We start from the raw sequence: 22,395 nt of genomic DNA on the forward strand, positions 1-22,395 counted from the left end.
AATCCTCCTCCTTTTCCCAAAATATCTAACCATCAACAGATCAACTACTCAGTTTGCATGCTTCTGCAAATCCTCTATTTACATTTGATAAGGAATGCCTGAAAAGCTCACAGTTTGAAAAGCTTGCCAGAATATGGCCCAGAGCAATGGAAAATAAGGCAAGATGTGGCAGAGGTCTGGTGGGATCCAAAAGCACAATTAAAACTTAAGAGAAGAAACAGTGTGGATGAAAATGCTGGGCAGGTCTGCTGTGCACAGCAGCCTGGTGCTCTTCCCTGAGATTCCCTGTCCTTGAGGCAGCACCAGCCTGGGCCAGGGCCTCCTGGTGACTCAGAGCAGCAGGGTGTGACAGTTCCAGTTGCGTGGCAGCCGCACTGCTGTGGCGCTCAGACCTGCTCAGTAACACCACCTTCTCTGCTGGACACACTGAATCAGCCACAGTGTCACTGGCATGTGGAAATATTGCCCCAAGCCCCACGGCTGGCCGTGCCTCTGAACAGGTGTGCCGTGCTCAGACATGCAGAGTATACCTGACCACTGAGTAGGGGCAAAAAAAAATAAAAATAAAGAGAGCAGTGTCAGATAAATAATAAAAAAGTAGAGCCAAACAAAGGTTCAACAGGGAATGGCAGTGTGAAAGCACAGCTGTACATATGGCTTTGAAAATGAGAAGTCTAAATAAAAAAAAAAAAAAGAGCATGACTTTCCCCCTCATACCCTTGAAGTGGACATTTTCCCTCAGTGTTGCTGTATACTGTCTGGCAGAATTGTGAAGTAAACCACATTTCTCTGTTGATATATGTATTCATCATATGTTTCAAAAGTGCAGTCAAGCCCAGAGAAACTCCATGAATTCCTGGAGACTCTTAAGCTCTGAGTTTCTCACCTCCAACACTTTTCACACTGTAATCTCGAATTCAAAGTTCCATTATTGTTGCATATGGAAAGATCACAGAAAATCTACTTTAGTGCAACTCTTTCTTTTGAAACATCCGTTTTCCGGCTGTCACCTTTTTTCCTACGCCACCTCTCATGTTGCTGTGCCTTGTCACTCCCTTTCCTTCCTCCTGCTCAGAGACCTGCAGCTCCACCACTGTAAAAATAGCTGGTGTGGAAGGCTAACTCCTCTTGCTACAGAAATGAAACAGCTGGGACTGCTTGAAATCTGGAAGGACTGCCCAAATCATTCATCTTACTGCTCTTCCCCAGCCCTTTTCCTTGTTTTGCTGCTTTTCCAAAACAGTATTTCTTGTTTGAGGATAGGTGGTGTTATAGTTGTTATGTAGTGGCAGTGTTGATGAAGCTGTACTGATGCACCACAGGAGAGAGAAAGAGCAGCTTTCGTAGGTACCTCTCATACTCTTGAGGTCATGTGCTGACTTTTCCTTAAGAAGTCCAAGAGTAGCTTAAAATAAGCTGAATGCAACATATGCAGAGAGCACATTTAAATTAAAACTAATGGAATAAACAGTAAAAACAAAAGCAAAGAGTCTGAGTCCAAACCCTCATTCATCAGTAAAACCCTCATTCTGACATATGGTTATGTTTATGGTTTTGTGTGATATTTAAATATAACAGGGAAGAACACCAATTCTTAAAAAAAGCAACAGTGGTCTTAAAATGGAGCAAAAATCAAGACATGTGAGTGCACATATTCATTAACTTCATGGGAAGCAGAGCTGCTTCTGCCTGTCCAGTAACTCTGCCTGACCACAACTTTTGAAAACTAGTCTCAAGATTATTCTTCATTTGACCATTAATATATACAATGATGTAAAATTGTGTCCTTTTGTCCTATGAAATCTTCCATAAGAAAAATTTATTTTGAAAGGGCAAATAAATACAAAAATACTCTAGTCCTCTGTATTCTTTTTCTCACCACTTTGAATGGACTCTTACTGCTTTTTTTTTCTTCTCTTTTCTTAAAGGTGTAGTTTTGAAATGGCTGTTTACAAATTTATGTTGGGATGATAATCTCCAGAAAATGCCAAGCTGATTTAAAGAGCAAAGCCCTGGATATTGACAAGGACCTGTTGTAAGATCACTGAAAATGCTTGAAAAAATACTATGATATTAAAATTGTATTTTTCAATTGCCAGTGGCAAACTCTAGATAAATCGTTTCCTTAGAGTTTCATTGAATTTTGTAAAAACCTATTTAATGTTATATTTATTGTGTCGGCATCCTTTCTGGATTCATCAAATAAAAATTTTTTAAATTAAAATAAATGGATATTTTCTAGTTGAATATATGAATATATATATGAAAATTAAGATTCCATGAAATGAGATAATCTACCTGTGATCTTCTGCCAGCTTGACTGAGACATAGTTCAATGTAAAATGTGTTTAGAATGTGTTTAGAGATCTGAAGTAGTAGATTACCAGCAAAGAAAACATTCCTGTTTCCTTATCATAGGGAGACTGGCTTCCTGCTGGTTGTGGATCCTCCTCCTGTGTGAAATGTTAAAATATACTTGTTCAGCATTTTTAATTTCTTTTAGTAGGGATATGGAGGCTATGTATGGTCTCTGTGACTGCTCAGATTCCCTCTTTGACTCTCACAGTGAGTAGTACTGGGGTTCATGTAGTATTGTCAGTGATGACTCCATAGCAAACTAATTACACAGAGTTCTCAAAGTGCTTTGAAGATGAAAGGCACTGTATCAGTGCAACTCCAGGTATGATTATTATTATTATTGTTTATATAGCATACATAACCATTAGTGGGAGCCTAGATTTGAGCCCCTTTAGGACTAGGGTGGGAGGAAAATTTGGACAAACTCCATGTCCTGACACTTTCACTGCACCTGGTTAAGGTAGACAACTAGAATTCTGAGTTCCTCTGCTATCTTCCTTAATTGTAAAATAGAATGAAAAAGCAAGTGATTGAAGCAAATGTAGGCTCCTATGAACTCAGATAGAAAATTGCTTCCTAAACTGTCAGGCAAAACTTGTAGTAGTTAGCATTCATTCTAAATAAATGAAATAGGAGATACAACAGCTTGTTAATTAATAGATATTTAATGGAGCAGGCTCTTCTAAGGTATTTGAGTGGTCCCCAGCACATGACATAAGGAAGAAAAATAATAATATGGAAAGCTTTTTTATTACAAAACACTAAATACCTGTTGCATAAGTGAGGCAGAGAAGAAGTAGGTAGTGGGAGAAGATGGCTGCATGGGAGAAGTGAAGACTACAGAGATTAAGAGAATAGTACAGCACACAGTTGAAGCCTCTGTCAGAAAGCAGGAATCCTTTCACACCTTTGCAGCTTGACTTTTCAGGACAAGGAAGGATGATTGACCAACTTGCCTTGATTCTATAGGAAATCCTATGGGAAACAATCCAGATCCACTTTCTCCACTCACACACCCTTTGCCATCACCAGTTACCCTAGCATTGAGGGATTGAGCATTACAATCCATTTAAGGTCCACAGAGCTGGAACAACCAAAATAGAACCAGAAGAAATTCCTCAGAGATTATCCTAGACCTCAGCAAGTTACACAGGCTCATGGACTCATGGTTGGATCCTCTGTGGGCTCCAAAAAAAAAAAACAACCAAAAACAAACCTACAGGGACTTGAATAAAAGAAGGAACTAAGTGAAGCTCAGAGAAGGGTTTTCATCTCGCATCACTCAACAGAAACTCCTTGTCCTCAACAGAAGTATGTTAGGTCAGGCCAGGTAGGATTCTTGCCTGAGTAATACTTCTTTGCCTCCACACACAAAACCCAGGTGGCAATCTTACAGTTGGCTATATATTCAGCTTTGAAACAACTATGAGTCTCCCAAATATATGGCAGAGTACTCCCAGTGAAACACTTTGAAGTAGTGATGCATAGATAATTTTGAATATTCCCCTTTGAATAGGGAAATCCAAAGTGTAAGCAGAGACTGTGTTTTGAAAAAGCCTTCCTGTGGAGGGTGTCATATTATATGTAAATACTAACGAGAATAGCATGCAAATATGGTCATTAGGGAAGGTCTGAATTTTTCCAGAGCGACTTCAATTTTGAGCCAAGGTACTTCAGCCTTCAAAGGCAACAAACTCCGTGACTCAGCAGAAGCTGAGACTGAAAAGGCCTGTTTCAGCAAGGACCAGTGGTTTTCAGATGCTAAAGTATCCAGAGGATTTTCTAATGCCTTAAACTATTTCCCATGCTGCTCTCCTATTGAGTTAGTTGCAGACATGCAAAAAAGAACTACTACCTATTCCCTGATTGCAATGCTTTGTTATCAACTGTGGTTGCATTTATTTATATATTTGGGGCTGCTTCTGTTTTCCAGTATGGAATTTACACTATAGATGGAAAAAGGAGAGGGAGGAGGATGAAAAGACCCCTAGCCAAGCTAAGGTCCCAGGGAGACTGCTCAGATGCTTGGGATATGAATAAGTTTCTAACAAGGATGAGGAGAGACAAAGATTTTACTCCCCAGCTGCCTAGCCCAGAAGAGTTAGATGCATGTTATATATTACCCCACACTCCCTAATGTAAACCTGCAAAAATTTGACATGGACATAATGTAAATGTATTTCATTGCATTAACAGAATTCATGTCTCTTTGTAAAAAAAATGCAAACCTTTAGACTACTTTTCATAAATTTGCCTCTAGACCAAGTTAGAGTAAAAAGACAGTGTGAGGAAATAGTATGATTACACATATTTAAGGAGTCACATACAAGATTTCATAGCTTATACTCATCAGCTTTCCCCCTGCAGTTATATAAATGAAAATTAAATGTCATTATATCTCTTTCTTGGTCCAATCTGTTTATGTTTGATGTTGAGAAGGATTTTAGCATTGATTTAAATGACTGAAATCCTGGAACTCATGTGAGCATTTTCTGTCAGTTCTAATGGGAAGCATGTCACTGTGGTCTAGGCTTGTTTTGAGGAGCAATTTAAATGTCTGAACATTCTCCCTTTTATACTGGTCTCAGCTCACATGTCTCATTTTGTTGCGCAAATTTCCTCAACACAGCAGGAGAGACCTTTTTAAGTGATGGGAGAGGCCACAATCCCCCAAAAGCCATTACTTCTCAGCAGTGACTGCCTCCCCTGGCAGCGTATCACTAACCCTGTACAGGCTGTCCCAGATTCTCTGCCTCCAGCACTCAGCTTCTCCAGCACTTGCAAGGAGTTAAGGCAAAACAATCCGTGTAAAAACATGTCTGCCTTTGTCCAAGGTGCTTTTGCATTGTGAATACCAGGAAGGTGGATGCAGCATTTTGGCCACCAGGCAGAAAGAGTGAGGACAGCCATTTTAGAGGAGGCTGGTTTTACCACATTTCTGACCAGCTGGATCTATTTAAACTGTTATATTCATGGTATCCATTGATAATGCTCAACATGTTTACATCCACATCATCTGCATTGCTTCATAGGGTCTTTGGTAGTGCTCCAGGTTAGGAAGTATTTAAGTAAGATAAGTATTCTTTTTTTTTTCTTTGTGTCTATCAAAATACCTTTTAAATAGGAACAGGAACAAATAAGCTCTTCCTGCTTCAATCTAGCGATGTGCTAGCATCATGTAATTTACATCTGACACACTTTTCCAGTACCGGCAGAGTCTGGGTGTGAATATCCTTGGGCACAGTCAAAAGCACATGATTTAAGCCAGGGAAAGGTGGTCATCATCTTTGCAGAGCTGATTTTGCAGCCCAATGTTTCTGGAGCAATTATGTTAGAATATGTTAAAATGGAGGACACTCAAATAGTTTCATGCAACTGAGGCAGATAATACACCTAGGTAGTGATTTCTCAGACATGACTTATGTTTCTAATCTTATTGTCTACGTTGATAGTAGAAATAAAAGTAATGTAAGGAGTAGCTCTGTATCATCATCTCTGGATTTTTGCCAGAGAAATCCTCTAAGGGCCATCCACTCCACCTCTGTCTTCTGAGCTCTTTGGCAGATCTAATGCAAATAGCTGGAGAATGGCTGGAGAAAGATGACTTCTCATGAGCAGCATGAGAAGTCAAGACATCTTCAAGGAGATTATGGTGAATCTGACTGTTTGGATAATACCACACATTTAAAAAATGTATGTCAAGCTCAGTAGAATGCTCAGTCCTGCTAGGTTTGGATTAGGAGTAAATAGAAAGGAAAAATTCTACAGGAAGAAGATAAATTCTATTTTCTGTCCTACTTTGTTTAAATTCTTGAAAAGGGAGCAGTGGTAATCATGGAGGAATTACAAGAAGGATTTAAAGTAGTATTCCGTCTCAGCAGAATAGAAACAGACATGACCAAAACTGGAGGAGCTTTTGATCTGACATACTCAGAACTCTGGATTAACCAGTCAAGGTAACTTCAGAACTCCTACATCTGACATGAAAAACTCTACTTCTTACATTGCTATTTTTTTTTCCCTCTGTTTTAATCAATAACAAGCTGCAGAGAAATTCTGAGGGAAAGGCAGCATGGTGGCAGTGCACAGCTGAGCCAGTGTGCTACTGCTGAGTAGCACAGGAGTGCTGTAGACAGATGTGGGAGATGTGGTTCTGGACAAGTGACACAAGTGCATTCCTTAAAAATGATGGATTTCAGTGGGTGAGGAAGGTGCCATCACATAATTTATTCCGGTTCTCAAACTTTTACTGTAGTTTCCACTTTAAATATGGAAATAGAATTTCTAAATTAGGAAATAACCTTCAGCGTGTGCTGACAGTATTTAAAAAGTCTTGAAATTACATGATATGCATATAGATTTTAGGCTGTCTGTAACTTTTCCTTCTAACTTTACTCTTTAAAAACATTTCAAATTGTTGGGATAGGGTGGAAGCCTTAAGATGATTTGTCTTTTTTGCAAAATACTGCTACACAAAACATAAACACAATTTTTAAATAATTAACAGGATGTGAAATTGGGTTTTATGTTTTTAATTACCTTCAGAGATTGTATTTTAGCATCTTTTCTAGTTTGAAATCAATATCTAACATATCCTTCTACAAAGGCTGAGAAGTGTGTGCTAGCATTGTATCACAGCTTATTTTGTGTCATCTTCAGAAAAAGCAAATGCTGCTGCAGGGATGCACTGGGAGAAAGAACCTAAAGAACTTGATGAATGGCATACAAAATTATGATGACTTTGAAGTGTATAATAAATGCTGTCCACAGAAATTAATCCAGGTGGGAAAAATAGCCTCTGGGATGTCTTTACCCTACACATGTACACACATGCATGACACCAAAAAAAAAAAAAATCAGAGAGCCTTGGTATTGAAGCATTAAATTATTTCAGTTGTCCAAGATGCCCCATGGGACATACCTGACATTCAGCCTGTCTAGAAGATACTACATTTTATCTCAGGGTGAGCCCTTGTCTGAATGCTTCAGTGTCCACCTTTCCAAGGGCATGATCCTTACAAAATGCTTGGAATGTTCTTCCATTTGTGCAGATGAACTAGGACAAGCCAGCTTAAATATGACTCATTGTTATTATTTAAGGAAAACTTCAAGGAGTCATTCCTTGTGCTGGTACTTTTGTAGTATCTCTCAAAGCTATAAATCCACTACCACTGCCTTGATTTTTTTACCCATCTGAACTAATAAAAAGGGGAAGAATTTGGACTTAAAATAAAAAGTAAATTTGAAAGTAAAACCTTTTATGATAATCACATGAACATTATATTTTCATTTTTCAAATAAAGGAAAGAGTTGAACCACCTTACATCTAGAGTCCAATCCTGAAAAGCCAAGCACTGTATGACTTTATCAGTAATGGAGACATAAAGGGTGAAGCAGGAGAAGCATTGCGCAAAATCCCAGCCTTATCAAAATCAGTACCTTTCTCCTAATGAGCTTGAAGGAATGAGGTTTAAATTTCAGAAATTGAAATTGACTCTTACTTGAGCAATCTGATGACATATAAACTGGATGCAATGATTTCATAATGTTACATCTAAACCATATATAAAAATTGCTTGAGAAATTATGTGACAATCTTTTAGGACTGTCATTTTTATAATAGTTTGCAAATAAATATACATTTTCTGAGACTCCTAGCAAGATTTCTTCATGCTGAACATTACTTAGTTTCAGGAGTGGTGGAGACAATGCTTGTTTTTCCAGTTGTTGTGAGGGTGAACATGGTCCTGTGGAATTTCAGTTCAAAGCAAACCCAGATGGATTAAATAAAGGAAGCTTCTGAAATGCAGAGTGACTGGGGAAAAACGAACACAGGAGGAATGAGTTTGGATTATCAGACTGAAACTAAAGATATCTATGGATATATGAAACAGTAAAAGACAATTAGAAAATGTATTTATACTAAATTAAAACTTTATTGACTAATGTTCTCCAGACAACATGATCTGACAAACTATGGTTGCATACATGCAATGAAGTTGAAGACAACAGTAGTTTAACATGGAATGTCAAACAAATTAATATAATGCATTAAATGAAACAATTTATCTGTGTTGCTGCAAAATGAAACCAAGTTATGCATTTCCTTGGTCAATCTGTGTTCAGCTAAGAGACTATGCATTTGAAGAAACTGGTAGATTTCTTTAGCATATATTTCAAATAAATTAGCTAGAATTGTACTCTTTAAAAATCCTTTCAACTTCACTTGCATTTCAAACATAATCTAACTGTAAACACTAAAGTTGCTAGAGCCATCTAGAAAGACCTAACTGTCAAACTCAGTGGACATTGCAGTTCAGTAAATGTGAATATTTAGAACAAGAAAAATACCAGTTACTGCAAAAGCCATTTAGGCATATTTTATTATTAATCCAGCACAAAGCACTTCTTCTAAGTTTCTCACATAAAAGACTAAAGCTTGCTTACAGTACTACATCTTCTATCATTCAAGCATCATTATTATCTATCAGGGAGATTGGCTAGATGACCTAATGGGTCTTTTCCACCCCTAACTTCTACAAAAGAAAATCATTCATGCCAGCAAGAACATGGTTCGCTACATCTTGGGCTTGATCCTGCAGATTTGTTGAGGCAAAACTCCCAACAACTTGAAAGAGAGATTTTCCAGAGCAAGACATCCAGGATTAGGCCCTTTAGATTTTTTTTATTTTTATTTTTAAAAGAGCATCCATTTAGGATGCATGGAAAATATTTTATAGAATTAAAAAAATATAACAACGTGTGCTTCACTTACATTGAAGGAACCAGAGAATGTAAACACCATAGTGGCCCAGATCTTCACAACATCCATGAGAAAGTGTCAACTGCAAGTAACCTGTGTGCGTTTATTTCTCAGCCTATGCTTCTGAGGGTGTTTTGTGTATACCTTTAACTCCACATCCACACACATACCTACACCCTTAGTACACATAAAGGTGTGATAAAATTCACTAAAGGCAGTTGCTTGCTTGTCTTGATGCTTAAATCTGCAAGTGGCAGCAACCTGTGTTTCATATAATACTAAAGAGACTCTACATAAGTAGCAGGACACAAGTATTGCTGTGGGCAAGACTGTGTTGTTGCTGGTTCCACGTGTGTGGAGCCGTCCCATTTACGCACATCACAAAATACACCTGCATGAAGGGCTGGAAGAGCAGGTGACCAAAGTATTTCTTGGTGGGCCATGCCTGAAATTTGAATTGAACGACTCAAAGACTGTAAATTGTCCTCACAGGAGCCTTCCAACAACCTGAGGGACCATGTAGGAAAGTTTACCTTCAAAGTGCACTTTCTAAGAATGGAATGTTCTTGACAGGGAAATGATCAGAGGCAATCCTGGACTTTTTTGCATGTTGAATAGGAAAAATGTTTTCATCTTCAGGTAGCACTTCACCCTGACAAATGTGAGTTCAGTTATTATTGGGTTTTAGTATTACAGAAGAATCTTTAGAAACAAACATGATAGTACGCACATACACATACACTCAGATATTTACAGCCTTTCTAGAAAAACAGCCCTTTACCTTAGTACTACCTATCTTTTTTCCATTTTTTTTTTAGTATTTAAATTCTTTAAACCAGCTACATTAAATATCAATGTGTACTGTACCACCCCACACCAACCCCACACCCCCCAAAGAACCAGCAAGTATTTTAAAAGTTTGTTTGCTTGTTTGTTTTGCTTTTTTTTTCTTTTATGATTGTTAAAATCTCCTGCTTGAGACTGTTAAGTACCACCTCCACTGGAACAAGATCAGCACTGACGGCATCTTCCAATGCACGTCGTTTCGTAGTTGAGCAAGTACTGCATCAAGAAGCTTAGATCTCCAGGTCATCAGGTCGAGGCCTGCTGCTGGCTCGGCTGCTGGCTCTGCTGGGAGGCCTCTGGTCCACAATGGTAAGGGGCTGCAGCTCATGTCCTGACGCCAGTTTTTTCGTGTTCTGGTGGTCATCGGAGAAGTCGAAGGGCTGGGCGTGCGAGTTGGAGATGGTGCTGCCAGCCTGCCCCATTCTGTTCTGCTCCGCGCTGTAGTTGGCCCAGTTTTGCTCGCTGGCTTGCTTATTGTAGTTACGACAGGAGGAGTTGTTCCTGTCTCCAGTAACAAGCTTGTACCCCGGGGGAGACATAGGAGACAAGGGGGCGGTCGGTGATGAGCAGCCATTGTAATAAGCGTATTTGGGGGAGCCACAGTCCTTGGAAGGGCTCATGGCACCGCTGTGGGAGTAGGGGTCGGTTTTCCCTTTCACACGATCCTTGACACCCTTGAAGAATACGTAAAAAAGCTCAATGATGTTCAAGGCAAGAGACACCAAGGACACCACCAGCATGAAGAGGATGAAGATGGTTTTCTCAGTTGGACGGGAGAGGAAACAGTCCACTCTGTGTGGGCATGGATCTCGCTCACAGGTGTAGATGGCATTCAGGCTAAACCCATAAATGTACCACTGAATCAGCAAGAAAGCCACCTCGAAGACAGATTTAAACAGGATGCTGATGATATAAGTACGGAGCAGTCCCCCACGCATCTTCACTTTGCCATGCTCTTCGATCCCATACTTGAATTTCTTAATTTCTATTTGCTTGAGATGCATATCCACATTCACACCATCATTTGCCACTACTTTTAGCTCTTCTTCTCTTTTGTTCAGCTTCTCTTCTTTCCTCATTACATAGAACACATGTGCCAGGTACAAAAGGGTAGGTACAGACACAAATATGATCTGCAGAACCCAAAATCGTACATGGGAGATGGGAAAGGACTTGTCATAGCAGACGTTCTCGCAACCAGGCTGCTGAGTGTTACACCGGAATGCAGACTGTTCATCTCCCCAAGCAGATTCAACTGCTGTTCCCAATAGCAAGATTCGGAAAATGAAGAGGACAGACAGCCACACTTTCCCTCCTGCAGTAGAATAGGCTTGAACTTTGTCAAGAAGTTTTCCCAAGGCACTCCAATCACCCATCTTCACAGGATGCTGGCTAAACAAGGACACAAAGGAAAAAAATAGCAAGGGTTAAGTCAGAGGGCTTGAATACCTTTGACACACTAAATCACTGATCAATACTAATAGAGCAGCGGGGTCAGCTTTGTTGTAACTAATGTATTTTACACAATCTGAAGAGAAACTGGAGTTTAGTAAGTCTGCAGGTGAAGTGGAAAGTCAGGGAAACTGAAAAGAGAAAGTAACATATAATGTCTCAGAGCACAATCGAAAAAGTTCCTAATTCTAATTTCACTCCAATTTTCAGGAAGGCCCATGATAACCCTCGGTGATCACTGTGGTTGGCTCAGCTTTCTTGATGGCAGCCTCAATTCCATTACCTTCACCTGCCTCAGGTGAAAAACAGATGTGACACACAGCTGAAGCAGGATGTGGAATAAGTAGTAGCACTGCCTAAATATGCTAGGAATATGGAAGATTTCTCAGTTTCAGTGAGGATTGATCATTCAATGTAATTTTTATGTTTACTCTTTCAGATACTAAAAAAGTAAACTACAATATAACCTAAATACAATAGGTTACCTTAGGTTAATATTAGGGTCACATACCTAAAATTCTACCTTTGCAAAATACATGTCATTTTTCCTACACAGCAATATTAAACTGAGCTTCTGCCTGTAACTTCATAGCATGTAGTATGTTTAAGGGTGTAGTTCCTAATGATGCCAAGTTTATATTCTACTAAACTTCAGAAAAAGCATTAGCTCTCTAAATTAAGCTTATACATTAGTATTTTCATCACAAAGATCAAAGAAATCATTATTTACCTATAATTTTATGAAGGAACAAAAAATTGTAAATACATGAAACACAGCTAAGATCATGTTACTATATTGGAGGAACTGGTTTCCTGTTTATCTGTGATTTGCTTAATTCATTGGAGTTTCAGGTTTGTATTTGAATCTTTTTGTATTTAAATTCCTTCTTTGTTTTGAAAGGAAAAGATTTAGCAGGAAAAAAAAGGTAAATATGCTCTGTTTGTAAGGCGACTCCTGGCTTGTAATTTATATTCCAAGTGTTCAACACTGCAAGTTTAAAGTGTCTTTCCTGACTTGAGTTTTAAAGTGCTCATTTCTGGGACACAGGCAGCTTCTCAGGATATCTGGAAACACATAGGGTGACATAAAAAAAATGAAATTGTTTGCTTGATGCTTTAGATTCCTAAGAAAAACAAATTTCACTATAGATTTTTATCAACTGGAGAATGGAAATCTTATTAAAACTTGTATTTTAACTTGCCCAACATGAAAAAGCATGAAATCATATGAAATCAGGAATTTAAAAGGAAAAATAATCATGAAGTTTCCCTTTTAATGTGAATGCTGCTGGGCAGAGATATTTGTTCCATGGATGCTGAGTAATCCCTTCCTGGTATTAACAGTTTTGATAATGTCCAAATTATTTCCTCCCCACTGCATCATGGCTATATTCCCTAGTGAAGGTCATTTATAGAATACGCACTTTTTGGATAATTCATAAAATGGGAAATGTTAGCACCAAGGAGACTTGCTTTTAAGAAGCGGTGAGTCACTGGGAACACAAGAGTATAAATCTGGCAAACTCAAACATAACAATAGATGCCAAATAAAAACACACCGTTCCTGCCACCGAGTCTGAGAGAGTAATGGGAGACAGTGTTTAAAGTACTCGCTCTGATAGCTCTGAGATGCCAATTATCTTTGAACCCCTGAAAAATACCCCAGGGCCATTTCCTCTGTCTGCCTTAAGGGCTGGCTCAGAAGTTCAGCCACTGCAGCCTGTTGACCCTTCCTCATGTAATTAGCTCTTCTCATGAATGAAGCCCCATCAAAGGATCAGGCCTGCTTCAAACTTTTAAAACTGGGAGCCTCTGCCAGGAGGAGCAAACACAGCATGTTTGTCTCTGACACATCCCCTCAGCCATCCTCAGCTTTCATCCTTCCCAGGAAAAGTGAGTTTGTCTTTTTGGGCTGGGGTGGCAGAGAAGGAGTCAGGCAGAGAAGTGTGGAGGTCCCTGGAAAGTCTGGAATGAAATGTGACCACGTTCCTCCTCAGGCAGGGATTGTTAAAACAGAGAACAGCCTGTAACTATACAACACGTGAAGTTTGTTTTAAAGGCAAGCTATTTGCTCCATGTCCTAGTGCAAGGGGACAGAAGGAGCCTTTTTCAAGTAACAGCTTCTTGATTTAATTAGTCAGCTTTCCAGTGACTAGAAACTATTGGGTTAACAGACTTTCCTCAGACTCCATGTACTTTTTTTACTGTCTAAATGTTATTTCAGATTGAAAGCCTGATTAAGAAAACAGAGGATATGTTATTTCTAGGCAGTTATGTGTTGTTTGTTTTCTAATTACACTCCTCTCTGGTTCATTAATGCAATATGATTTACTTCAGTTCTGACCTACTTAATCCCACACCTGCAGTATTTGGAGAATTTACTCCCTATTTTTTAATTTGCTTCAGCATGCAAAATTGCTAAGTTTCATTTGTGTCCGCTGGCAATATAAACTCCAGGAGGAAACATTCCATGCTTGAATTACTCATACATAGTTCTGAAAAGCAACTTTTTAAAAAAGAGATCAGTTACATGCTAGCCTTTGCCAGTGATAAAAAAACCCACATCAATTCAAAACATTGTACTGTTAATCAGATAACCTTGTGGTGGCACAAATATATTATTCCTTTTCTTAAGTGGATTCCACTGCTTTATGAAACACAGTACTTTGCTTTGTTGTAGAGAAAATTCATTCATCGGATCTAACTTGTTTACTTTCAGGGCACTGAAAGGCCAGTTTTATTAACCGATTACAAATCTGTTTACCAGGTATAAAAAGAGGTTTTGTATCAAACAGGTACTTAAGTATTCTAGCTTTGTAATTAGCTTGAAATGGTTGGCAGACAACCTTTAAAAATAGCTCTTTAGCTTTCTGGACTTTAGCTTGTTTTAACACTTCCAAATAACTTAAAGGAGTCCACTGAATGACACAGGCTGGCCTATTCAATTCATACAAACTCATTACTTCAGGAGTTTAAGGATATGGCTGATGATGAGTACGTGCATTTCATGAGTTCCTACTGATTAATACTTTACAGGATCATAACCTTCTCTGAGGCAGACTAATGCTGGCCTAGTATTAAAATCCAGCAGTCTTTAAAAGATGGATTTCTTCCAGGTCCTACTGTGTGTGGGTAAAGGCAGGGAAAAAAAATCTGTAGAGCAGCAGGAGATCTGAGAGCATTCATCTGCACGGGTTTAGGATGACCACATATATAAGACATTTGATTTGTAAGCCACAATTAAGAAATTCTAGAACTGTTTTTTATGGGCGGCATTCATCATGTCATCTGGTTCATATTTTCCAGGGAGAATAAGGCAAACTCAGTGCTGTGGTAATGTCCTAGGTCTGACTACAGTGTTAGAAGGTCACATGCCAGTGGATGGAAGAGCAGCAAGGGTTAGAGTGGGTTCCAAAGTGGGATTGTGCAGCTGAAGTAATTGGGAAACAGGCCAAAGGTTCGTATTTCCAACTTTTTCTATCTTTGTATTTGTGCTCACACACACCTAGACAACAAAAGAGAAGGCTCTGGACCCCAAACATAAATCAGCTTGAGCATTTCCCGAAAGTAACATGAATCACAGAGAAAGACTATACAACTCATTGGGTTTGGACCTGCTGGAACAGGGACGGTTAGCTTTCCAAAATCTTATAAAAATATGTAAATGCCTTGTAGACATTCCCTTGAGAAGGTGTAGTTCATATATAGGTCTGCAGATGAGCTTCAATTCATTTCATCCACAGGACAAAGGTTATGCACAAAATGGTTCCAGTAACTAGAATTTCAAGTGTCACAACTGTGGTTTTCCCTTTGTCTGCCAGTATTGCTGGTGGTCAGTCACTACCAGATCTACCTCATAGCCTCTGCCTTTCCCATCTTGTACCCTCCACACCTAATTTAATTTTAAATCATATTTGCAAAGGCAACTGTAAGCACTTTCTTAGATGTTCCCTAGTTGTACAAGTCAGGTCTATCCTCTGTGTTAATGCTCAGATTCATCCCTCTCCTGACTCACTTTGTAATTAAGGGAAGGAACGCTGAATTCCCTGAGGGTGCCTTAGGCCCTCTGATGCTCCTGCTTGAGAATCTAGAAATCTGGATGTCCAAGCACATAAATGGCACAAACAACAGTCCAGGTGCTTTTACAGGAGACAAATTCAGTGAGTAACCTGGGAAGGAGATACCAAAGATTGGGGGGAAAGAGAGCAATGTATCTAATGAAACAGATGCATTGCTCAATGTCCTCTAACCTTCCCCATACCCACAGGAATCCTTGGCCCTGGTTCATTGCAGAGACAAAATTAATCTCTTGGGCTTGCATAATATGAGAGCTGAGATAACCTTAGAGTGTTGAATCTGTCTGCGCTCCTGTGTGTATAAGCATTCAGCTTTATTTTGCAAACCAAATCCCTTATGTCCATCCCTGTCTTCCCTCTCCTGATCCCAGCCTGCCCCTTGCCTTTCTGCCATTCGAGTGCTTGTTAGGTATCGTGGGTCAGTGCCAGTGTTTGGCTTTGAAGTTTCTGAAGGAAGCACTTCAGTAAACATCCCAAAGACTAGAGGCTTAAATTCTGCCGCGTAGTGTGCTGTCCAGATGTTAAAAATGGCAGGATGAAAGCTTCACGCAAGTCCTCTAACTCACTCCCTATGCGCACACACACACACGCGCACACACACACTGGGACAGACATCAGGCAAAAGGTGTCCATATCCCATTTTTGTGCTCATTACCAGGGTTTTTGTCATAAGAATCATGTAAAAAAATGAAATCCTCAGAGGAAATATGCTGTTCCATGAGGCTTGCTGGTTATCTCAAGGCAAAATATGAGGACATATATAAGCACACAATATCCTTGTTCGTGCGTTACTCGATAAGATAGACTCTCTGTTTCGTCTGTCTTTCAGCTGAAGGCTCTTTTTTCTCCTTCCTCGTGCTGCTTTTTAACTACTGGCAAGCAACAGGCAACAACTGCTATGAGGAATGACTCCAAGTCTCGCAACATGAAAAGGTTTTGAGTTCTCCAAGAGATGCTGCTCAAGTATTTTTTCCTCTGCATTTTGACAATTAAGTCTTTGAGGTATTATACAGGGAATGTGTCATATGTGGATTATGTACAGTCCTTCCTAGACAACTTTCATTTATATCTACCCAAGACTTTCACAGACATTGCCAACGTGGTAAGGCATATCATGATATCCCACATTCCTTCTCTAAAATCCCTCACTGAGGTTGCTAAAACAGAGTAACTATATACAAACCAGGTTAAAAATCCATAACCCGTGTCTGGATTTTATCACATCTATTTTAAAAGAAAAGGGGAAAAAAACTTATCAGGAAGACCACGTGAAAGTCACCACTTCAGTAGCTGCAGCATTTAACAAGGCATCTAATTAAGGAGCTTGCTCTGCTCAAACTATCAGGCATCAATCAGGATTTCCATATGAAAGCAAAACGTGTGGGGAAGGAATGGGACGCATCCAAGGCAAGGTCTCCCTGTTACTAACTTCTGATGCAATTTCGGTACAGCAGAGGAGAGTGAAGCACACCTCGGCTTTTTCTTTAAAAGAGCTGAGATAGCCCGAGAGGCAGTGGAGGGGAGAGATCGCTTGTGGCAGCAACAAATCTGCTCAGCCCGGCGCTCACAACTTCGCCGCAGTTCCTCCTTCGGCCGAACAAGGTTACAAGTTGTAAAAGTGTAGCACTTCTAGAAATGTATAGAAATGTGACAAAAGAAAGCAAAGCATTCCTCCAAGCTGGAACTGAGCGCTTAAAGAGAATCTACGCTGTTTAGAGATGTGTGTTTTTAAACAAGTTCAACCCTCAACGCAATAACACAGAGTTCTTAGTGTGCAGGGGAAAAAAAGAAGAAAAAAGAAAAGAAGTGTTTTCAGAAAAAAAAAAAAAAAGGATACACAAAATGATGAAAAAGTGAAAGAGGAAAACTTTCAACTTACCCTTGCTGATCAGCAGTGAAAATGGATCAGAGCACTTCTTTGGAGGGTTAAACTAAAATGGAAGAGCACGTTCAGGCACTCAGACCTGTCTATTTAAACTTTAAAAGTCTACTGCTGTTTTGTATTTTTCATCCTTCCTTCCCCACTAATGAAAGAAAAGTGCTGATACCTCGTAAAAGTTTTTTCTAACTTGGAACACTGGGAGAGCTTTTAACAAGTTTTCAAGCCTCTGACTGTGCGAGAGGAGGGGAGAGGGAGGGGAGGCAGCCCAGGAGGAGGGGCGCTCTGCGGGCGGAGAGCTCGGAGCTGGGGGAGGAGGAGGGAGAGGATTGAAGGCACAGCAAAAAAACAGCCCGCGGAAAGCCTGAGAGCATGGCAGTCCACTCTTGCTGATGTAACAAAACAAATACACGGGCAGTCAGCAGCCGCCCCACAGCCCCCGGTCACTGGGGCACCTGGTTGGCGCGGTGACCGCATCTGGGCTCGCCGGACACAGATGCCACAAGCTGGCTCTCTGGTGTGTGCCAGGAGTTTCACTGCAGGGAAAGGCAGAAATGCAGGGAAAGGCATTCATAGTAACCAGCGTGGACATTCTGGATGTGGGGGCTGCATACCCTAGCCACCACTCAGGAGAGGAAGCCCTCCCAAGCCCTCTCTGCTTTTTTGTTGCGAACACAGCCTTGTTTACCGAGGTCAATTTCCTTTACGTGCACACATGAAAGTACACACCAAGAGCAGCGTGTTTGTTTCCACGGAAGATACACATCGCATATTTTTTTACGATTATTTGTATGTGCATGTGTGCGTGTGTCTGTCCCACGGGAGAAATGAAGAAATGATCTCACATTCCAGGATACTCTTTCCAGGAAACTTCAGAATCAGGCTTCAATAGTGAGAAATGTTCTTGATAATTTTTGAACACATTTTACAGAATAAGAGCATGCTTCAAGACTGATCTACGCAATTGGAGCAAAACTAATTTGGCTTTGCTCCTGCCTAGACCCTGGTTAAATGCTCTTTGAAAAATGCCTTGTCTGTAGAACAGAGATTAATTTGTTTCTTTATTTTAAGCTGCTCACACGTGGAGTTCAAAAGTCATTAGGAATTGGTCTTGTACTTGTTCATGTCCTGGAGCTGCTCCATGGGACTTAAGAGCTTCTCTAGAAGTGTCCTGGTCAGATAGTTCTCTGTGAAGTTTCACAGAGAAACCAGAAATCGTGATCTGAAACCAGATCATGGTTGTACCAGGCTCACTTGGGTTTCAACTCATGTTATTCTCAAGAGCTATTTCTGGGCTCAGTAGCATGGATAAACATTTTTTGCTCTTTGAAGGGGAGAAGTTAAGTAATGGGTATGGAGCTATTCCTAGATAAATGTCCTCTTTACAGTTTCTTTTTGAAATAATGAGTTACATTCTGCAACACAACCTAGATATTACTTCTTATTTTTCACAGCTCTTCCCTACTGTTTTTCACCCAGATCTCTCCAGAGAAGGGAAGATCTTTGTAGAAATAGACTCATCAGGGAGCTTCGAAGCGAGGAGCTAAACACACCCATCATGGTTCTTGCTCTGGAGCAGTTAATAGCAGCCTACAGTGCCTCCTGTTTGACAAAAAGAGATAGTACACTACAGTGCACACCTTCCATTCCCCTTCTCCCAGCTGCAGACAAAGACAGGTTTGCTCAGTTTCCTCTCTTTCCTTTGATAGTGGCTGCTAGTTTGTTAGTTTTGACTTCTTTTTTTCCCCCTCCTCTTGTTTTACAGTTGTCCAAGCCATATGGCAGAAAGAAACTTCATGTTTTCTGAGGGTAATTTTCAGGTTGCCTTTTCTCATCACATAAAGAATTGGAGCTTTGTGCCTCACAGACTGTGGGCCCTTCTTCTTGAGAATAGATAAACTGAAATATACAAACCACAGCGTTTCACTGTCTTCATGACTGTGGTATAGACAGTGAGCAGAGTACATGTAGGGCTCCTGCTACTGTCTGTAAAACACTGATTATTCTGGAGCAAAGTATGAAACTCTGTCAGTGTGACTATGTGTGTCAATGTTGAGATATTGAGGACATTTTAGATGTTGTGTATGTTGATCCTGAAAAAAATTGCCCCTTAGGAAAGCAGAATTATGCCAGGAATAAACCCTTGAATCATAACATGCAAAAATACAAAGCTATCATTCCCTGTTGAAGCTGGCAAGATCACAAGATCACAGGGTCCAGCTTGCCTGAGCTTGCATTTTCCCATTATCTTCCAGGACAGGCTTTGCAATTTTTCAAACATTGTGGTTTTGAAGGAAGGAAGAAGAACTATTCCTCCACTTAAATTAAAACTCCCAGCATTTGTGAGAAGCACAGCAATCTTAAAACCCAGTTTGGAAAACTAAAATGTGTACATTAGTAACAAGGGAAGAATGGTTTTGTGGCCATATTAAGCATAGGACTTGGTTTTGCTCTGGCATTATCTACATACAAAAGGGAAAGTTTACAAGTCTCCACTGTTGTACTGTTTAGAATTAGGAAGGACTATTATCTGTCCTGATAAGTATTACTTGGAAATGTCTCTTAGAGTTTGGAAATATGTCTTCATGATCACATTTTAAAGCCTATTACTAGAACATATCCAGCTTCAGGTGATGCCATGATCTACCATTTCACAAGGTTACAAGAAATTCTCACATTCATTTGCTTGCAAGGAGAACAATTGTTTCAGATGGAACAAATGTCCTCACACACAACCTTTCTTCAGCTGAGACTGTGTTCAGCTGGAAAGCAGAGGCGTGTCAGATCTGAGATATTTTCAAATCTCTCCATAATTATGGATTAACAGAGGGGTAAGAAGATCACAGTTAGGTTTGAAGCCTTGCATTGTAGAAGACAGATTCTTTTCACATAAAAAAAAGAAACATTTTGGGGCATTGAACTGTCTGGGAACTCTCTTGCCATCCATTGATGTTTTGCCTTTTGGAGCAAAGAGCACTGTCTTGGCAGTGCAAGGACCCCAGAACCTGTTTGCCTTTGTTTTGGCAGGCTGCTGCACAATCTGTAAGGGCACAGTTGCACCTCAACCCAGGTGCAGTGCTGGAGAGCAGGCTCTGCCAAGTGCACCTCGGAGGCTGAACCTCAGGACGACTTCCACAATGCTTCTGTCCACTCTCTGCTGAATCATCAGCTAAATCAGTGAAATAGTTCAGAGCCCATACTGCCCACTGCTGCTGCTTTTCTATGCAGACTTACCAAAGGGAACCAAAATTTGGATTATTAATATTTCCAGCTTTTGGCACATATTCATGGTTAATACAGAACTCACTCCACTGTTTTCTTTGTAATTATTACCTTAACACAAGTGAAACATTTCATTAAAAAAAACTTTTTTCCTCGTATTTCTTCCAAATAATCCCTCAATAATTTTTGAGCAACCTGATTCACTAGAAAAGCCCGACTGAATGTTTCATTTGGAAGGCTCTATCCAGTCCTCTGACCATCACCAAACCCCCCAGGGATACCAGTGGGGTTCATGGTCTACTTCCAATTAAGCATGTCTGTAGTTTGTGGAACTCTTAAAATGAATTACATGGCTTCACTGGTTTTCAATTTGCTTGCAAAATTCACTTCCCAGTACTTCCATGCATGGCACTGTCCTCATCCTGTGCATTTTGGGAGAGGAATCCACAGACCAAGTAACATGAGCTGAATATACAGTAAATTAAGAGATTAATATACACAGGCAGTTCAGATTTTCTTGCTTTCAAGGTAGCTATGTGGTCCCCCACATCCCCAGATGGAGCAAAAGCTTTGGCAGGTTTTCACTGATATCCCCTCTCACACATTTGGCTTTGAAGACAAACTTGTGAATAATGCGTGGCCCTGTTTCATGCCCTATGGAGGTAAAGCTTTTCAGAACATCCAAGGAACAATAATGTGGTATTTTGTGATTACCTAAGCACATAAATGTGCAGACTAATGCTTTTTTTTTTTTTTGCACCCAGTGGGGTTTTTTTGCTTGTTTAAGGAATTTACATCACGTAGAAATACAACTTAGCTTTGAAGTAGCTGGCCACAGTGCTTGCACGCTCTTTCAGCTGGGGTGACTGCGTTGGAGCCCACTGATGCACTCAGCATGTCCTTGAGTCTGCAAAGCACAGCCATATCCACCCCCTGCCCTACAATTCAAAGGGTCAATGCTTGTTCAAAACAGATAGTTAAAGGCAATTGTCATCCTTCAGGGCAGTATCTGGTCCCACTTGGGTGGCACAGCACATAGCCTATAACAATATTTTCTTATAATAATTTTAAGGATAGTAATAGTAAAAGCAGGATAATCACAAGACTGCCTGTTAGTGAATTCGCCTTCCATTCCTTGTTGAAACTGGTCTCTCAGATTAATTTAATTCAAAGTTAGATATTCCCCAAGGGAAAAGGAGTCTTAGTCAGCATAAGAGAGATTCTGCTCTTACTGCCTGCAAAAGAAAATAATTGCTATTGGAAAAGAGACCCTTCTGGAAAAAACAGCAGACTGAAGCAACTAAAATGGAAGTGGGAAGTTCTCTATGACAGATGCCATTGCATCAGAGCCCACCCTAGAGAACCATCACCATTCTCTGGAAATACATTGCACTGTTGTACAGTCATCTGTCTACAATCTCTGAGTGTTTTATAAATATTGTCATAGAATAAGTTACGTTACAGTAGCTTCTTTTATGGACTTGGAAAGTTTGTCATGGAGAATATCAGCAACTCTTCTGAGTCACAGACAGCTCAGTCACAACCAGAATGAGAAGCAAAATTTCTTAAGGTCAGGGTCCATCCTTTAAGACCCAAATTATTCTGATTTGTTCTCTAGTTGTATTTTGGAATATCAGCTAGCAGGACAAACTACTAAGTGCGAGTTTCTTTTTAAAATTTATGAGGACCACAGAGAAGGAGAAGAAAGTGCTCAAAACTTGGGGTAATTGTTTCCTTTCTGTTCTTTGTGCTTGCCACTTCCTGCCACTAAGGTCTCACCACAACTTCATGAAAATACT

General features: G+C 40.0%; 1 protein-coding gene across 1 annotated transcript; it reads right to left on the minus strand.

Annotated features, from left to right (window-relative positions):
• Positions 1-8,270: 8,270 nt before the first annotated feature.
• GJA1 (gap junction protein alpha 1) lies at positions 8,271-17,608 on the minus strand. The gene is made up of 2 exons (XM_066547074.1): positions 17,375-17,608; positions 8,271-11,359 (listed from the first exon to the last, which is right to left on the minus strand). The coding sequence occupies exon 2, from the start codon at positions 11,341-11,343 to the stop codon at positions 10,198-10,200; it is 1,146 nt and encodes a 381-aa protein (XP_066403171.1). The 5' UTR covers positions 11,344-11,359; positions 17,375-17,608; the 3' UTR covers positions 8,271-10,197.
• Positions 17,609-22,395: the final 4,787 nt, after the last annotated feature.

Source organism: Molothrus aeneus, chromosome 3, assembly GCF_037042795.1.
Source record: "Molothrus aeneus isolate 106 chromosome 3, BPBGC_Maene_1.0, whole genome shotgun sequence".
NCBI lineage: Eukaryota > Metazoa > Chordata > Aves > Passeriformes > Icteridae > Molothrus > Molothrus aeneus.

Bases quoted from the DNA above. Each gene is read 5' to 3' on its own strand.
- GJA1 (XM_066547074.1), bottom strand. From the start codon at position 11,343: ATGGGTGATTGGAGTGCCTTGGGAAAACTTCTTGACAAAGTTCAAGCC.